We start from the raw sequence: 15,455 nt of genomic DNA, 5'->3' as shown, positions 1-15,455 counted from the left end.
AACACAGCCACCAATCGCTTTAGGAACGTCCTTTCCCGCTTTCTCCTGTCAGGCCTGGAACCTTCACTGCCTGACTCCATCCCCTGGCTTCTTAGTCCCCCAGTACCAGTGGCCACCCTCAGCTCAGCATGGGTGTGTCTCATGTCCCTTTGAACTGTTGCCACCCCAGACCAGACGTTCCCCCAGGTTTCTGAACATTTCCCTCTCTCTGTGGGCACATTACTTCTTTCCCACCCTGCAGCCTCACCATAGAGTACAGAGGTTGAAGTGGGCTTGGGAGGGTCTTCAGCATTAAAGTATGAGTGCTGAGTGAGGCCAGGATCATCCCATCTGGGAGAGGGACTCTGAAGCATTTGGATATCTCCCAAGAGCTCTCCCTTCCTCTCTGTATGTTATTCTTGTTTACGCCCAAATAGGCCGAGAGTGTCTAGTTGCTGAATTTCTAGGTCGTCTGTCAGAGCCCAGCTTTATGTTCTGGGCCAGGATGGAGAACACCTTGGGGGGGGAGGGTAAAAGCTCATTTCGCCAAAGAGAAGAGAGAAGGGAGACAGCGTGGTATTACCTAGTGGGATCCTTGCTACCACCAGACCAAGATACAACAGCCATGTCTTATCTCAAGGGCATGCCCCTGCCTTCACCCTAATCCCAGCCACAAAGGGAGACCACGAAAGTGTTCCTTAAGATTCCTGCAAGCAGGCTGTGGTGGTGGCACACGCCTTTAATCCCAGCACTCAGGCAGAGGCAGGTGGATTCTGTGAGTTCAAGGCCAGCCTGGTCTACAGAGCGAGATGCAGGACAGGCACCAAAATTACATGGAGAAACCCTGTCTCAAATAACCAAAACCCAAACCAAACCAAACCAAACAACCAAACAAAAAATTCCAAAAGTACCTGGAGTCTCTTTCAGGGGTCTGTATGATTTTTCAGAGTGGAGCAGGGAATGTAACCCCTCATGATAACGATGGAGAAATTGAGACGGAAACTCCCAAACTCGGCAGCAGCCATGGCGGGAAGATACGGTTGCCTCTGCCGACCCAGCCATCTTCTCCTGCTTGTAGGGGTCAGAGTCCATCTGGTTTAGATATATCCTTGGCCTCCGCTGTACCTCATCTTTTGTAGGGCTCAGTATATTATGCTTGCCTCTTCTCTTTTGTACTGGGCTTCTATTGTATGTGTTCAACTTCTAATTTGGAAATAATTACAGATTTAAAGGAGTGATATGCCAGGGCCCCCTGGTCCCAGGAGCTCTGCTCTGTATAACAGTGATGCTGTATCAAAACTGAGAGGTTGGCCGGGCGTTGGTGGCACACGCCTTTAATCCCAGCACTCGGGAGGCAGAGGCAGGCGGATCTCTGTGAGTTCGAGGCCAGCCTGGGCTACCAAGTGAGTTCCAGGAGAGGCGCAAAGCTACACAGAGAAACCCTGTCTCGAAAAACAAAAAAAAAAAAAAAACAAAAAAAACCCAAAAAAAACCAAAAAAACAAAACAAACAAACAAACAAAAACAAAACAAACAAAAAACAACAACAAAAAAAACCCCCAAAAAACAAAAAACGAAAAAAAAAAAAAACTGAGAGGTCAGCCTTGGTCAGAGTGCACTCTGCTTTCACATGGGGCATGAGTCATCACTCACACAGGAGGCATGCAGAGACGGCCCTGCACTTCCCCCATGGACCATCCCCCCACACCCTTTCTTCCCCTCCAGCTACCAACACTCCAATCTTCATATAAATTTTCTATAAATTTGTTATTTGGAGAAAGTCACATGAATGGAGTCATATGCCTCCAGGTCTGTGTCACACGGATGGCACCATGCAGTGGGGCCTGTGCTTTTGGACACACAGCTTTGAGGGCCATTCATGCACCTGCTTCGACTCTTTTGCTGAGCAAGTCTCTAATTGTATATGTGAGGTGAGACTTCATATAATAGCCAGGTCTTGTTTTTTGTTAGTTTTTTGTTTTTTTGTTTTTTTTTTTTTTTTTTTTTGGTTTTTCGAGACAGGGTTTCTCTGTGTAGCTTTGCGCCTCTCCTGGAACTCACTTGGTAGCCCAGGCTGGCCTCGAACTCACAGAGATCCGCCTGCCTCTGCCTCCTGAGTGCGGGGATTACAGGCGTGCGCCACCACCGCCCGGCATTTGTTTTGTTTTTTAATCCCACCTGTCTGTCTGTCTTTCTACCTCTCTCTGTAGAACAGGCTGGCCTCAGACTCACAGACCTCTGCCTTCCAAGTGCTGGGACACCAGGTATGCGCCACTGTGCCTGGTGTAGTCTCTGTTTTTCAACAGGTAAGTTGAATCACTTACATTTATTATTATTATTATTATTATTATTATTATTATTATTATAATTATTAGGTTTTTCGAGACGGGGTTTCTCTATAGCTTTGGAGCCTGTCCTGGACTAGCTCTGTAGACCAGGCTGGCCTCAAACTCACAGAGATCCACCTGCCTCTGCCTCCAAGTGGTGGAATTACAGGTGTGCACCACCATTGCCCGACCTTAATATTATTTAATGTGATTGCTGCGTTGGGGGTCTTCAATCTGCCATTTTGTTTTTGTTTTCTGTTTTCTTTCCATTTCAGTTCAGCTCCTTGGTGGCTGCTGTGGTTATTGAGGTTACGTAACAAAGTGTGTCACAATCCCAGAGTGTTGATATGCTGAGTTTCAGTGGACTGTAGAAATGCCTCCTTTAACCGCTCCTCACTTCCAGTTGTTTAGAATACCATGTTTGACCCAGTTTAAACATCAAACATCATTTTAAAAACTTAAGAGGAAGCTGGGCAGTGGTGGCACACGCCTTTAATCCCAGCACTCACAAGGCAGAGCCAGGCGGATCTCTGGGAGTTCAAGGCCAGCCTGGTCTACAGAGCAAGATCCAGGCCAGGCACCAAAACTACACAGAGAAACCCTGTCTCGAAAAACCAAAACAAACAAACAAACAAACAAACAAACAAAAAACCCCAAAAAACACACCACAAAACCAAAAAACAAACAAAAAACCAAACCAAACCAAACAATTTAAGAGAAATGAGATATATTTACTCACATTTTTACTTTCTATTGTTTCATCTTCCTCTCTGATATTCAGAATGCCTTCCTTTGCCCTTCCACTTCTGGCTAGATAATTTCTTTTGTCATTTTTAAAAAACAGGTTGGCCTTGAACTCCCTATGTAGCTGAAGGGGACCTTGAATCTTCTTGCTTCTAGCTCCACCTCCTGAATACTTGGGTCACAGGGGTGCACCACCATGCCTGGTTCACGCCTTGCTGGTGACTGAACCCAGACCTTTGAGCATGCAAGGAAGCACCTGCCACCCGAGGCCCACCCCCACCCCCCTTAGCCGTTCTCTGAACTTGACCTGCTGTTGACAAGTCTCCTTAACGGTAGTTCAGCTAACAGCATCCCTCGACCTCATTCTCAAAGGACAGATGTGCTGGTTGTAGAAGTCTGGGTTGTACGTTTTAATCTTTCAGCCCATGGCGTCTGATAAGAAGTGTGTTGTTTTTAAGCTGGGCAGTGGTGACACACGCCTTTAATCCCAGCACGGAGGCAGAGGCAGGCGGATCTCTATGAGGCTAGTAGATGGCTCAGTGATGAAGAGCACTGGATGCTCTTTCAAAGTACCAGGGTTCAATTCCCAGGTCCCCCATAGTGGCTCATCTCTGTTTCTCTCTCCAGTTCCAGGGAATGTGATGCTGTCTTCTAGCCTAGTCGGGCACCAGGCACACATGCAGGCAAAGCACTCGTACAGATTAGTACCACAACAAAAACAAGGGAGAGAAATCAGCCTCACTGCTCTCCAGCTTATTTTCTTCTTTGGTTTTGGAAGTTTGATGATGTCATCTCTTAGCACGTGTCTCTCTGGGTTTGGGCTGTTCATCACTCACTCAGATTCTCGGATCTGTAGGTTTAGTTATTTACGTGTTTGTTTATTTTGAAAGCAAACACGGGAAGGTGTGAGAGCCTGTGTAAGAAAACTGTGAACTTACTCTGAACTACGGATGGGGCAGCACGCAGAATGTTCTTCCCACCAGGTGGCCTTCTAGAAAGGATTGCATGATCCATGATAAGTGAATGCACTTCAAAACAAAGACATGAAGGGAATCCCCGTGGCGTGTCCACATTATCTCTGTGGGGAAGGCAAAGGCCTGGAAGGAATATTCTTGGCTCTTTTCATAGAACCAAAGATGAAAAGACATTGTAGTGGGTGTATTAGCTCGCTGTGCTTGTATTTTCTTAAGCTGATTGTAAACATCACCTCGTGTTTTACTTGCTTTAGTAATACAAATGAGAAGCACTTCTTTGTACCACTTTGGAGCTCAAATGCTTTGAGTCCTATGGTCACTCCATGCAGGTCTTTGGCATTTTGATCCATAGAGATGTAGCCTGGCTGGCCAGGGGTGGGTCAACAGGAAATAGGGCATTATTTCTTTACATGGCTTTGCTGGCTTGGCTTTTCTCTTTTTTCTGGGACCCTGCTGGTCCCCTGTGGCTCTGTGTCTATGCATTTCTATTTTGGTTTATTTTCTCTTCCTCAGTCCTTAGCTTTTGCTGAGATTTCCAGTTGCCTTACTCTGTCTTTCTAGAAGCTGCAGTTTGGATTCAGGGTGTTTTTAGTCACTTGTAAAAGCATTTTTAACCTGGTTGCTGTAAAATCCTCCCCGGATGGTCCCCACACCTGTACCATCCTGGTGTGGGTGTCTGTCCTAGCTGCTTAGGACATGACTTGTGATTTTTCTGGCTTTTGAGTTTTAGATGGGTCCTGGCTCTGAGGGAGGGAGAGGCAGAATCTCATTATTGCCACAGGGGAAAAGTTCAAAGTCCAAGCTCACTGGCTATCTCTGTTTAGTTCTTGACTGATGCTGTCTGGCTGGGAGGGCGACGGTGCCTCATACTCACTGCCCACATGGTCCCCTTGACACTCAGGCAGATAGATGTCTTGTCACCTGCTGAGTGGGATGAATGTCCTGGCTCTCCTCTGGTCCCCCTGATGTCCCAGTAGAAAGAGCATCAGAGGTATTCCATTCCCATGATAACCTTGGTATCTTCACAGGAAAGTAGTGTGTGAATGTGGTTACACCCATGAGCAGCACTTGGAGGTGGCCATCAAGCCTCACACTTTTCAGGGCAAGGAATGGGACCCGAAGAAGCATGTCCATGAGATGCCTACAGACGCCTTTGGCGACATCGTGTTCACAGGCCTGAGCCAGAAAGCAGGGAAGGTGGGTTCTGTTACGCTCACTCTTCGCCATGTTGGCCCCTGTGACACTGTAGCAGATTTCCTGAAGCGGGTGCGGGGTGGGGGGTGGGGGAGAATGAGAGTAGGTGTCTAGCTGCCTGGAACCCAGTCTACACTGAGGAACGGCATGGGGTGGTGTGCACTCTTCAGGCAAACAAGAGGCTTGTGAGCAGAGGGAGGAGTACAAGGCTTCCTGAGGGAGGCATGAGCTCATTCTGAAGGATCGACTGTCTGTCTGGGTCTAGAGGAATGAGGAGAACTCAGGACCTAGCACAGATGTGATTGGCTTGTGAGTGGTGGTGAGGTCTCTGGAAGGGAGGGGAGAGAGAGGAACCCAGTGTGGGAAGCAGAGGCAGGAGCCATTGCAGGAGGCTGTACCCTGGAGATGCAGACACAGGTGAAGGAGGAGGTCCCGTCACCTGACCTCAGGTCAGGAAGAGAGGCATGGGGAGGTCTCACCTCTTGCTCAAAGCTATGATAGGCAGAGCTATGGTGGGTGTGAAACCAGCTGATCCCCAGTCCGGGTTCTTAACCTGACAACCTCCTGGCTCCAGCTGCTTCTCCAAGGGCAGTGACAGGGACAGTCCTAAGCCAGGGGACAATTAATGGTAGGGGACAGTACTGCTGTTCTACCAGTGAGTGAGACATTCTTTGAGAACCATAAGGTATGTCCTGATCTCAGTGAATCCCCTCCTGAGAGTGTATGTCCCCCACTGTGCTACTTTCTTGTCCCGTGACAAAAGGCAGTTTCTAGAGGAAGGATTTATTCTGGCCTACAGTTTGAAGAGATACAGTCCATTGTGGTTGAGAAGACATGATGGAGTTCCAGGTGCTTGAAGCTGTGGGGTGGCAGAAGGGCTGAAGCTGCTGGCTGCATCCTGGTGGGTTAAGACATAGATGAGCTAGAGAGAGACAACAAGGGAAGTCGGGCTACCACCACTAAGTCCTGCTCCCCAGCGACCAGCAAACACTTCCTCCAGAGAGACGCTACCACCTAAAGGTTCCACAGCATCTCAGAACCTCCAACTGGAGATCAGATGTTCAAACACATGAACCTATGGGGGGAGCATTTCATGTTCAAACTAGAGCACCCCCCATGTGAGCCCATAGCTCCTTTCCTTCTGGACGTCATGTGGTTTACAGTCCAAGAGCAAGTCCATGAGAGGGTGGTCCTGGACTCCTGCTCCTCCCTGTGAGAACAGCTGCTGTGAGGGCTGACAGGCAGCAGCCACCGTGGTATCAATTGGCATTCTTCGTTGATATGCTGTGTCCTGTTTGCTCTGGAGACACCTTAATGTCCCTTTGGATTTTGTGCGGTCCATCATCCCACCCATTAGGGTCCCTCCGGTGGATCCTAGTCAAGTTGGAGCTCCTTAGACAGTTGATTTAACCAGAGTGGAAAAGTCCTCCATGGGATGTGGCTGCAGTGCTTGCCTGGCATATATGGGTCTCTGGATTCTATCCCAGATGTGTACATGTGCACACACACACACACACACACACACACACACACACACACACCCGCACGCATACACTCACGCACACATAACATCCAGCATGAGCTTAAGGTGTTCTGGAGTCTGAAGCCAAGGGGCCGCCACCTCCCACCTCCCCTCCCCTCACCCTTCCCAGGGGCAGACAATGTGTACACAGAGCAGGGCCAAGCCCAGTAAACCCAGAGACAGGTGGGAGTGTGAGGAGACCAGGAAACAGATGGGATGGAGGTCAAACCATATGGAGGAGCCAGTGCAGGGGGTGGCATATGGAGGGTGTTTGTGGGGGGCAGTCTGAGGTGCCCCCTAAGCAGAGGGGATGAGGAAAGAGGAAGTATGGGAGGGGGAGCTGGGCCTAGGGGCTTTGTAAAGAATAGTCTGGTTTTACCTAGGGAGCCCCTGTACTTGGGCCTCTCTTCTGGGCCTCACCTCCTCTTTCTTCTTACAACCCATGACTTAACTCTGCTTTGCTGGCTACTTTTCTTCCTGGGTGTGAAGTCAAGGTGTCCAGCCCCAGGCTGAGCAGGCAGGGCACAGGTGAGCCCACTCTGTGTTGAATGTGAAGGGTGAAGCCATTCTCTCAGGGTTCCTTCACTGTCTCCTGCAGGGCATCCTCACTAGCCCCTGCAGTGTTCTCTTTCTGTCCCCTGCTCAGTTCCCTTGCCCTGCAGGATGCCCTCACTGTCCTCTGCAGGGTGTCCTTGTGCCTGGTGAGGTTTCCTCACTGTGTCTCCTGCAAGGTCCCCTCACCAGCCCATGATTCCCCTGCAGTATATCCGAGTCTCCCAGGACACGCCCTCCAGTGTCATCTACCAACTCATGACCCAGCACTGGGGCCTGGATGTCCCCAACCTCCTCATCTCAGTGACCGGTGGGGCCAAGAACTTTAACATGAAGCTGAGGCTGAAGAGCATCTTCCGGAGAGGTCTGGTCAAGGTGGCCCAAACTACAGGTGAGTGCTGAGGTCCTGCCCAGGCCTTGAGTACAAGGAGGGTGAAGGGGATCTTTGGGGATCAGCATCATGGGTACTGGAAAACTCTTGGGGATAGCTGAGTTCACATCCTGGCCTGGGCCAGATTCCTTGGGTCTATAGACAGCACTTCTCTTGATGCCCAGTTGCTTCTCAGCTCACACTATTTATTTCCATGATGATTATAGTCGCATACCACTGCTATGTGCTAATGTGCTAGAGTTATTTTAAAAAGATTTATTTTTACTTAGTGCCTCTATTACCCCCCCCCCCCTCTCTGTATGCCACATGTGCTCAGATGCCTGTAGAAGACAGAAGATGACATTAGATCCCCCGGAGCTGGAGATATAGGTGGTTGTGAGCCTTCTAACATGGATGCAAAAAACAGAACTTAGGTTCTCTAGAAGAGCAGCCAGTACTCTTAACTACTACTGAGCTCTCTCTCCAGACCCTAGGTTTTATTTTATTTTAACGTCCACATCACATGTGTCTTTGAGGCACTGATTTCAGAGGTCTGGCCAGCACTGTGCAGTGAACTCACCACCCAAACAATAGCAGATGGGACTTGGCTCATGTAGCAGGAATGAGAGCTCTGCCCACATGCCCTCTCTTTAGAGGTCAGGCAGGACGAGCAGAACCCACTTGTCACTTGCTGCTCTTTAGGTAGAACTAGTTCACACTCAGCCCTGGCATTCTTTCACTGGCCAGTGTGCAGTGCAGCCCTGAGGGTGGGGTTGACAGAAAGAGTGTCCCCTGTAGGGGATACCGGGGACTGTGGTAAGCCATGTGGCTGTAGATGTACGGTCATTGGTTAGGAGTAGGGCCAAGGGATGGGGAACATGGACATCATCTCCCACTCTCGGGTCTCAAACACTGAGAGGAAAGTGGAAAGCTGCAGGTCCTGAAATAGGAGATTCAGACCCTTTGTCCTCCTCAGCCTGGGACAGAGAGAAGGCAGAGGGCCAGGAGAGGCCTGCAGAGAGAAGATGGGGTCTTTTCCATTGTCATTTTTGTAATGTGGGGAGCTCAAGTCCCAGAATGGCATCAGGAAGCTGCTGTCATAATATAGTGTCTCTTCCTTAATCCTGCTTTAGAGGCATATCTGACAATGTACTTGAGAGTCTGATGATGAGGTCCCATGTCAGGAGCACAGTGGGACTCTGGGTGTCATTATTGACTTGACAAGATGCACATTGGAGCCTAGAGACATGGCCTGTCTCTTTCCCCAGGGGCCTGGATCATAACTGGGGGGTCCCACACGGGTGTGATGAAGCAGGTGGGTGAGGCAGTACGGGACTTCAGCCTGAGCAGCAGTTGCAAAGAAGGAGAAGTCATCACCATTGGTGTAGCCACGTGGGGCACCATCCACAACCGAGAGGGGCTGATCCATCCCACGGTGAGTAGCCACTCCAGAGTGAGCCCTGGGTCAGAGGAGGAAGGCTGGGAACAGAGGGTGAGGAGTCTGACTCTTTACAAAGACTGTAGGGAGCATGGTAGGTGTCGGCATGAGTGTTGGGGGAGGGAGGTGGTGCTGCAGGGCCCAGGTCTGACTTAGGTAATGTAATGCCTTGGACACAGTGAGCAGGGTGGGCAGCTAACATGGACAGACTTAAGATCACAGGAGGGATCCACATGCTGATTATTACCAGGTGGAGGTACATCCCAAGAGTTGCTTTGATGAGAAATAGACTTCAATGAAAGGGAGTGAGTGACCAACCAGGACCACACAGCCAAGCAAGCATTGGGGTAGGACTGAGCCAGCCATCTGACCACAAAGCCTGAGCTTTTAGCTTTGAACCTCTATGCTCAGAGGCCTCCAGCCTGGAATTCCACAGAGCCATGGTTTCTGGCAGTCAGCAGCAAGTTGGGCTGCACTTTAATGCTACACCCAGAGCTTGGCTCAGCAGCTGCTTAAGAATGGAGACTTGAGTTAGATAACTTGGTTCACTAAGTGGGGTTTTTCTAAGGACACACTGGATCTGTCCTAATGAGGACATGGACATTTCATTCACAGTCAGGGAAATCTGGGGACAATAGAGTCTGTGACTAGAGAAAGTTTCTTGTCACTGCTGACAAGAGAATACCTGGCCCAGTGTGCAGTCTCCCTGTCTCAGTGGTCCTTTGTCAGGCAGCATTGCTCTAAGGAAGTCTTGGTCTTTCTTTTGTGTCTGAATCATAGACTGTCTCCCCGGGCAGGATGGACCAACTGTTCTGTTTTGCACATCCTTTCTATGGTGTAAGACTGAGGTTAAGGGAGACCAGGGGAATTCCGAGCTGAGAGCTGTTGTTACATTGTTTCATTCTCTGTGGACAGTGGAGAAGGTGTCTGGTCCAGAAGGTTCGTTTCTCTGGGGTGCTACAAACTGGTGGCAGAAAGCAACTAAGTTATCCATCTACAGGTAGACGTTGCTCTCCCACAGCATGAAGGCCATATCACTCGGCCACAATGGCAACGAGGTTAAACACTATTCTGGGGCTCTCATGAGGACCTTTCCTGCTCTTTTAACTTCTGGTGCTTCTGGAAGTTCCTGGGGGCTCCATCCAGATCATTCAGGTCAATTTTCTCTTGTTTAGATCCTTAACATCGGAGCTGCAAAGGCTCTTTCTCCAAATAAGGGGTCACCAGCAGAGTTTTTGGTCTTAGGACTTGGTATCGCTGGGCGGGGGGGTGTCATTATCCAAGCCATTAGACCCTCCCATTTCCAGAATACAGGTATGACTTTTTTTTTTTTTTTTTTTTTTTTTTTTTTTTTTTTTACCAACCTGTGTGAGTCTCCCCTGGTTATCCACAGGGAGCCTTCCCCGCTGAGTACATGCTGGATGAGGAAGGCCAAGGGAATCTGACCTGCCTAGACAGCAATCACTCCCACTTCATCCTGGTGGATGATGGGACCCATGGGCAGTATGGTGTGGAGATTCCCCTGAGGACAAAGCTGGAGAAGTTCATATCAGAGCAAACAAAGGAAAGAGGAGGTAAATGCACATGTATCTGAGGGCATTTGGGGGCAGAAGTAACTGAGGCTGGCCCTGTGTCAGAGCCACAGCTGGCCATGGCCTGTATTGTATGTGGAGGTGAGATTGCAACACACCTGTATTCATTTCCTGGATCCCTGTCTGCTTCCTCATGAGGACCTGTCTTCTCTTACCTTAATCAGTGGTAGGGTGTCAGTGAAGGCTTGTCTGTTTTCTGTCAGTTAATTGAACAGCCTACATTTTCAACTAGAGACAGTTTCAGACTGGGAAATGAGAAGAGATGTCAGCCAGAACTCACAGCTTGATCTCAGTTGCTTGTGGGGAGGTGGAGCACCTAGTGTGTGAGGTGAGGAAAGGGCACAGGGAGCAGGGAGGACTCCAGCCTAGCACCTGAGCTGCTTGGGATGACTCTGGGTAGCATATTTCAAGCTTCTCTGTGCTTCCTGAACCAGGGTCCTTAGTGGGGCTGATCACCCCCACCCTAAAATCACCTCCCTTGGATCTGGATGGTGCAGAGCTTGCATGCCCATTAAGTTCCGGGGGGTGGAGGGGGGAATCTATTCCCTGTTTAGGCACCACACTGGGAGAGCACTGTTTTTAACTAGGAGAACCCAGGGTGAGGTGTATGAAGGCAGGGACCCTTGTTGGCACTGGGTGGGCTTTGCTGCCCAGGGGAAGGGAGTCCTCATATTATCTCCATTTCCCCTGCCTTCTGATGGGTTGGATAGAAGGGGAGAAGACTCATGATCTGTGCCCTACCCCAGCCTGTGCTGATGGTTCAGTCCCCTCCTAGAGGTTCCTTGGGCTAGCTTGGATTTTGAGGTAACATACAAAGAACAGCAGACAAGGGCTGGCTAGAGTGGTCCCCTGGGTAGAGAAGATGGGGTTCTGTTCTTGTCCCTTCTGTACAGGAATTCAATCAGGATGTGTTGGGATGCAGGTGGCAGGATGGGGTGCGTAGTTGGGTCCAAGAGTAGGGATGTGGTAGGCGCAGGGATAGGTCAGGGGTAGGGTGAGTGGGCAGGGGGAGGGGCAGGGGCATGGAGAATGGTCAGGGATGGGGTGGAGCAAATGGCCAGGAGGTCTTGGGTTTGCTCTTTTATGGTGCATGAACAACTTGTCCACAAGCCATCATCCTTCACCTTTAGCAGCTGCCCATTATCTACCACTCGGCCCGGCTGGTGCTTCCCCACGTGACTAGGGTGAAGTTGGTTGGGTGGAGGAAGCGGCCTCAAATAGTAGGTCTGTGCTTCCCCCACTGAGGCTTCACATGGGCTCCATGTCTGCCTAGGTGTGGCCATCAAGATCCCCATTGTTTGCGTGGTGTTGGAGGGCGGCCCTGGCACTCTGCACGTGAGTACTAGCTGCTGTCCATCATAGGGCTCAGGCCCTGCTGTGGAGGAAAGGCTGGTGGATACTTTTACTAAAATCTGGTGCCATCACTAGGAATACACATGGCATGCTGTCCTCAGGATGTGGAGGGGAGGCAATCTACCACAGGACAGGGATGTTTCTAGGTGAGAGAGGAGACACCTAATGGGTAGACCCTCACGTGGGAGAGGTGGCTTGGCTTTGGCCCAGGTCACAGTGGCGTTGCTGGCTCTCTCTTCACAGAGCCTCTCCAGAAGGCCAGGCACTGCTCTCAGAGTACAGGCCCCAGCTGCAGTCCAGCTACTGGAGCTAAAGTCTGGGGTTTTCCTCATGGTCCTGGTATCCCCTAGGCTTTGGTCATTCTGGGTCTACATAGCATCCCTGTGAGTGGGTCTGGTTAATGACTGTGCCATGAACCCTTTTGTTACAGTGGTATTGGGTATTGAGTGACAAGCCTGAGTCAGGTGTATCAGTGGCACACTCCTTGTGTGTCAGCAACAGCTCTTTTGTCTCTTGAAGAGTGGAGTGCATTAAACCAGTGAGGCCTTCTGGAAAGTTCCAGCTTTATAGGCTCACTCTAGCAGCAAGTGACTTGCAGCCTTAGCTGCCACTGAATTTCAAAAGTGTCAGAGCTGGGTGAGGACTCTGGCCAGCTCACACTTGGTTCTGACTTTGCAGACCATCTACAATGCCATCACCAATGGCACACCCTGTGTGATAGTGGAGGGCTCCGGCCGAGTGGCTGACGTCATCGCCCAGGTGGCCACTCTGCCCGTCTCTGAGATCACCATCTCCCTGATACAGCAGAAGCTCAGTATCTTCTTCCAGGAGATGTTTGAGACTTTCACCGAAAACAGGATCGTGGAATGGACCAAAAAAGTGAGACACATAAGTTTACGGTCACCAGGCCGACTCCCAGACAGACCAGGACTCCAGGGTCCTGAAATGGGTCAGACTGGGTGCACAATTGAATTTTCAGATGGTGGGGAGCTCTGGGCTCCAGGATAGGCAGGGGCCTCCTAGTTGGGCACTGGGAGGTTGAAGCATAGGACAAAACTCTAAAGGAGAGTTGAGGTTTGAACTCGATTACAGAATGCCAGGGTTGGGCTGGGACATCTCAGAGCTTGAGAGTGTTGTTCTGGGACCCAGGGCATATTGGACTGGAGGGGTGTGGTGCTTGGGGCGGGTCAGGAAGCACTGTAGAGCACAGGAGGGGCCTTGGCTGGGATGCTGGCAGCAGAGCTTACCGGCTACAGCAGTGAATGGCAGTATGTGATCCAGCCTTGTCTCCTCATAAGAACACTAATGGAGCAGCCTCAGAAGGGCCCATTCCCTGGTCCTACAGCTGGGTTTTGGGGTGGTGCCTTGATGAGCTCTGCAAAGTGGGTCGTGAGTATCTGCACCTTTGGTCCCGAAACTCAGAGCTCACCCTTAGAGTTTACACAGTGTGTGAGCATCCCGGGGTGAGTGTGAGCAGTGCTAGCTTTGGCTCAGCTGAATTTAGGTCCCACCAGCCACAGGCCAAAGGAACACAATGGAGCTAGCCACACTGGACTGTGACTCATGGAGGGGCTTGGGCTATGGCTGGACCATGGAGAATAAGGAGTTCTCTGACTGGGCAGCTCAGAGAAGCATGGAGACCTCATTTTAAATTTGCCAGGGACTCAGAGTGCCCCTGTTTAGTGTGGATGCTCTGTGAGATTATCTGGTAGGGAAACAACATAAGATTTGGTGAGCTTCTCATCCCCTCCCGTTCCCCCTCCTCCTTCCCAAAGTCCTTTGATTTCCTATCCGGTGTGCTGTAAGCTGTTGGGCAGGCTGGGAGTCTTTTCTCAGCAACATTATAAATTATTCAGGCAATTCAGAGAACTGAATTTAATCTCTTTTTGCCAAAAGTATTTTTGTTACATTTGTGTGTGTGTGTGTGTGTGTGTGTGTGTGTACACTCATGCACACACTCATCATGGAGGTCAGAGGACATCTTGTTCGAGTCAGTTCTTTCTTCTACCATATGGGTCCTTGGAGATCGAAGTCATGCCATCAGTCTTGGTGGCAAATGCCCTTACTAGTGGAGCCTGCACAGACTGGGTGGTTCCTTGTTGGGATCCCAAATCTCTTTTGTCCTTCAAGGAGGCAGAATACCTTAACCCCGAATCTCACTGACAACCATTTGCTACAGATCCAAGACATCGTCCGGAGGCGGCAGCTGCTGACGATCTTCCGGGAAGGGAAGGATGGGCAACAGGATGTGGATGTGGCCATTCTGCAAGCTTTACTGAAAGGTGAGGCTATGAGCAGGGGAAAAAAGAAGGGAGAAACCAGGACATGTGTGCTCACGATGAACGAGCTGTCAGATGCTGGACAGAGGGTAGCTGCGCCGGTAGCCATGCCTCTGTACACTCTGTCATCTAAGAAACAGCCAATTCCCAGTAAGGTGAACTCAGAGGAACCCATACCAATCCCATTACAGTCAAGCTTTTCGAAGACCATGAATCTTGAGAACAGCAAGGAGAGGTGGCTTATCCCTTACAGGGCAGCCTCAGTAAGATAATGTGTAGATTTCTAATTAGAGATTAGAAGGCAGAGGGCTGTAAAGTGGGGGAGAAATTAAAGTAGTCTCAGATAAATAAAAGTATAGGGAACTTGAAACCACTAGACCCAAGTTAAAGAAATGCTCAAGGGAGCCAGCAGGGTGAATTGAAAAAATGCCGTAAAAAGGAATAAAAATCTCAAACAGGGCTGGAGAGATGGCTCAGAGGTTAAGAGCACTGGTTGCTCTTCCAAAGGTCCTGAGTTCAATTCCCAGCAACCACATGGTGGCTCACAACCATCTGTAATGAGATCTGGCACCCTCTTCTGGCCTGCAGGGATGTGTGCATGCAGAGCACTGTATACATAATGAATAAATAAATCTTTAAAAAAAAATCTCAAACAGGCAAATGTATGGGCAATTGTGAACACTTGTATAATTGTAACAGTGGTTTATAATTGCAGTGTTTGTTTTCTTCATTACATAAGAGGTTAAGACACTAACAATTACTTATATTCTAAGCTAGCTTTCCTGGCTCATGAGTGTAATCCCAGAGTTTCAGAGCCCGAGGCAAGAGATTCACTGCCAAGTTCAAGGCCAGGCTGGTTTGTCTCATATGTTCAGGATTAACTTGGAGAGCCTGCAAGATAGCTTGCAAAACATCACTGGAGCAAACTCCACTTACAAGAGGGATTTACAGTAGATAAGTGTAGAAAAAGAGGTGGAGCCACAGGTGCCAGGGCTGGAGATGGGGCTGAGGAGGGGCCAGGGAAGGCTCTGGGAAGGGAGTTTGTGTGACACTATTCCTACAAACATCTGCTCACCTCAGAGAGGGAACCAATGGCAGATCAAAGCAGCACTGCCACCAAACTCCAACTTGG

At 49.8% G+C, this 15,455-nt stretch overlaps 1 protein-coding gene across 2 annotated transcripts in view; it reads left to right on the top strand.

Moving 5' to 3' along the window:
* Trpm2 (transient receptor potential cation channel subfamily M member 2) overlaps positions 1-15,455 on the top strand; it is a 48,830-nt gene that overhangs the window by 4,390 nt on the left and 28,985 nt on the right. Inside the window, exons 3-9 of one of the 2 annotated variants that reach the window (XM_036167345.1) lie at positions 5,052-5,220; positions 7,502-7,682; positions 8,930-9,096; positions 10,493-10,673; positions 11,965-12,026; positions 12,723-12,923; positions 14,224-14,326. In XM_036167345.1, the coding sequence (XP_036023238.1) occupies positions 5,052-5,220; positions 7,502-7,682; positions 8,930-9,096; positions 10,493-10,673; positions 11,965-12,026; positions 12,723-12,923; positions 14,224-14,326 (1,064 nt within the window). The remainder of the gene's footprint in view (positions 1-5,051; positions 5,221-7,501; positions 7,683-8,929; positions 9,097-10,492; positions 10,674-11,964; positions 12,027-12,722; positions 12,924-14,223; positions 14,327-15,455) is intronic. The other variant, XM_036167346.1, reaches the window with a different exon arrangement.

This window comes from Onychomys torridus, chromosome 18 (assembly GCF_903995425.1).
Source record: "Onychomys torridus chromosome 18, mOncTor1.1, whole genome shotgun sequence".
In the NCBI taxonomy this organism is placed as follows: domain Eukaryota; kingdom Metazoa; phylum Chordata; class Mammalia; order Rodentia; family Cricetidae; genus Onychomys; species Onychomys torridus.
Note: the sequence above shows the minus strand (reverse complement) of the source record. Positions and strands in the feature narration are given on the sequence as shown.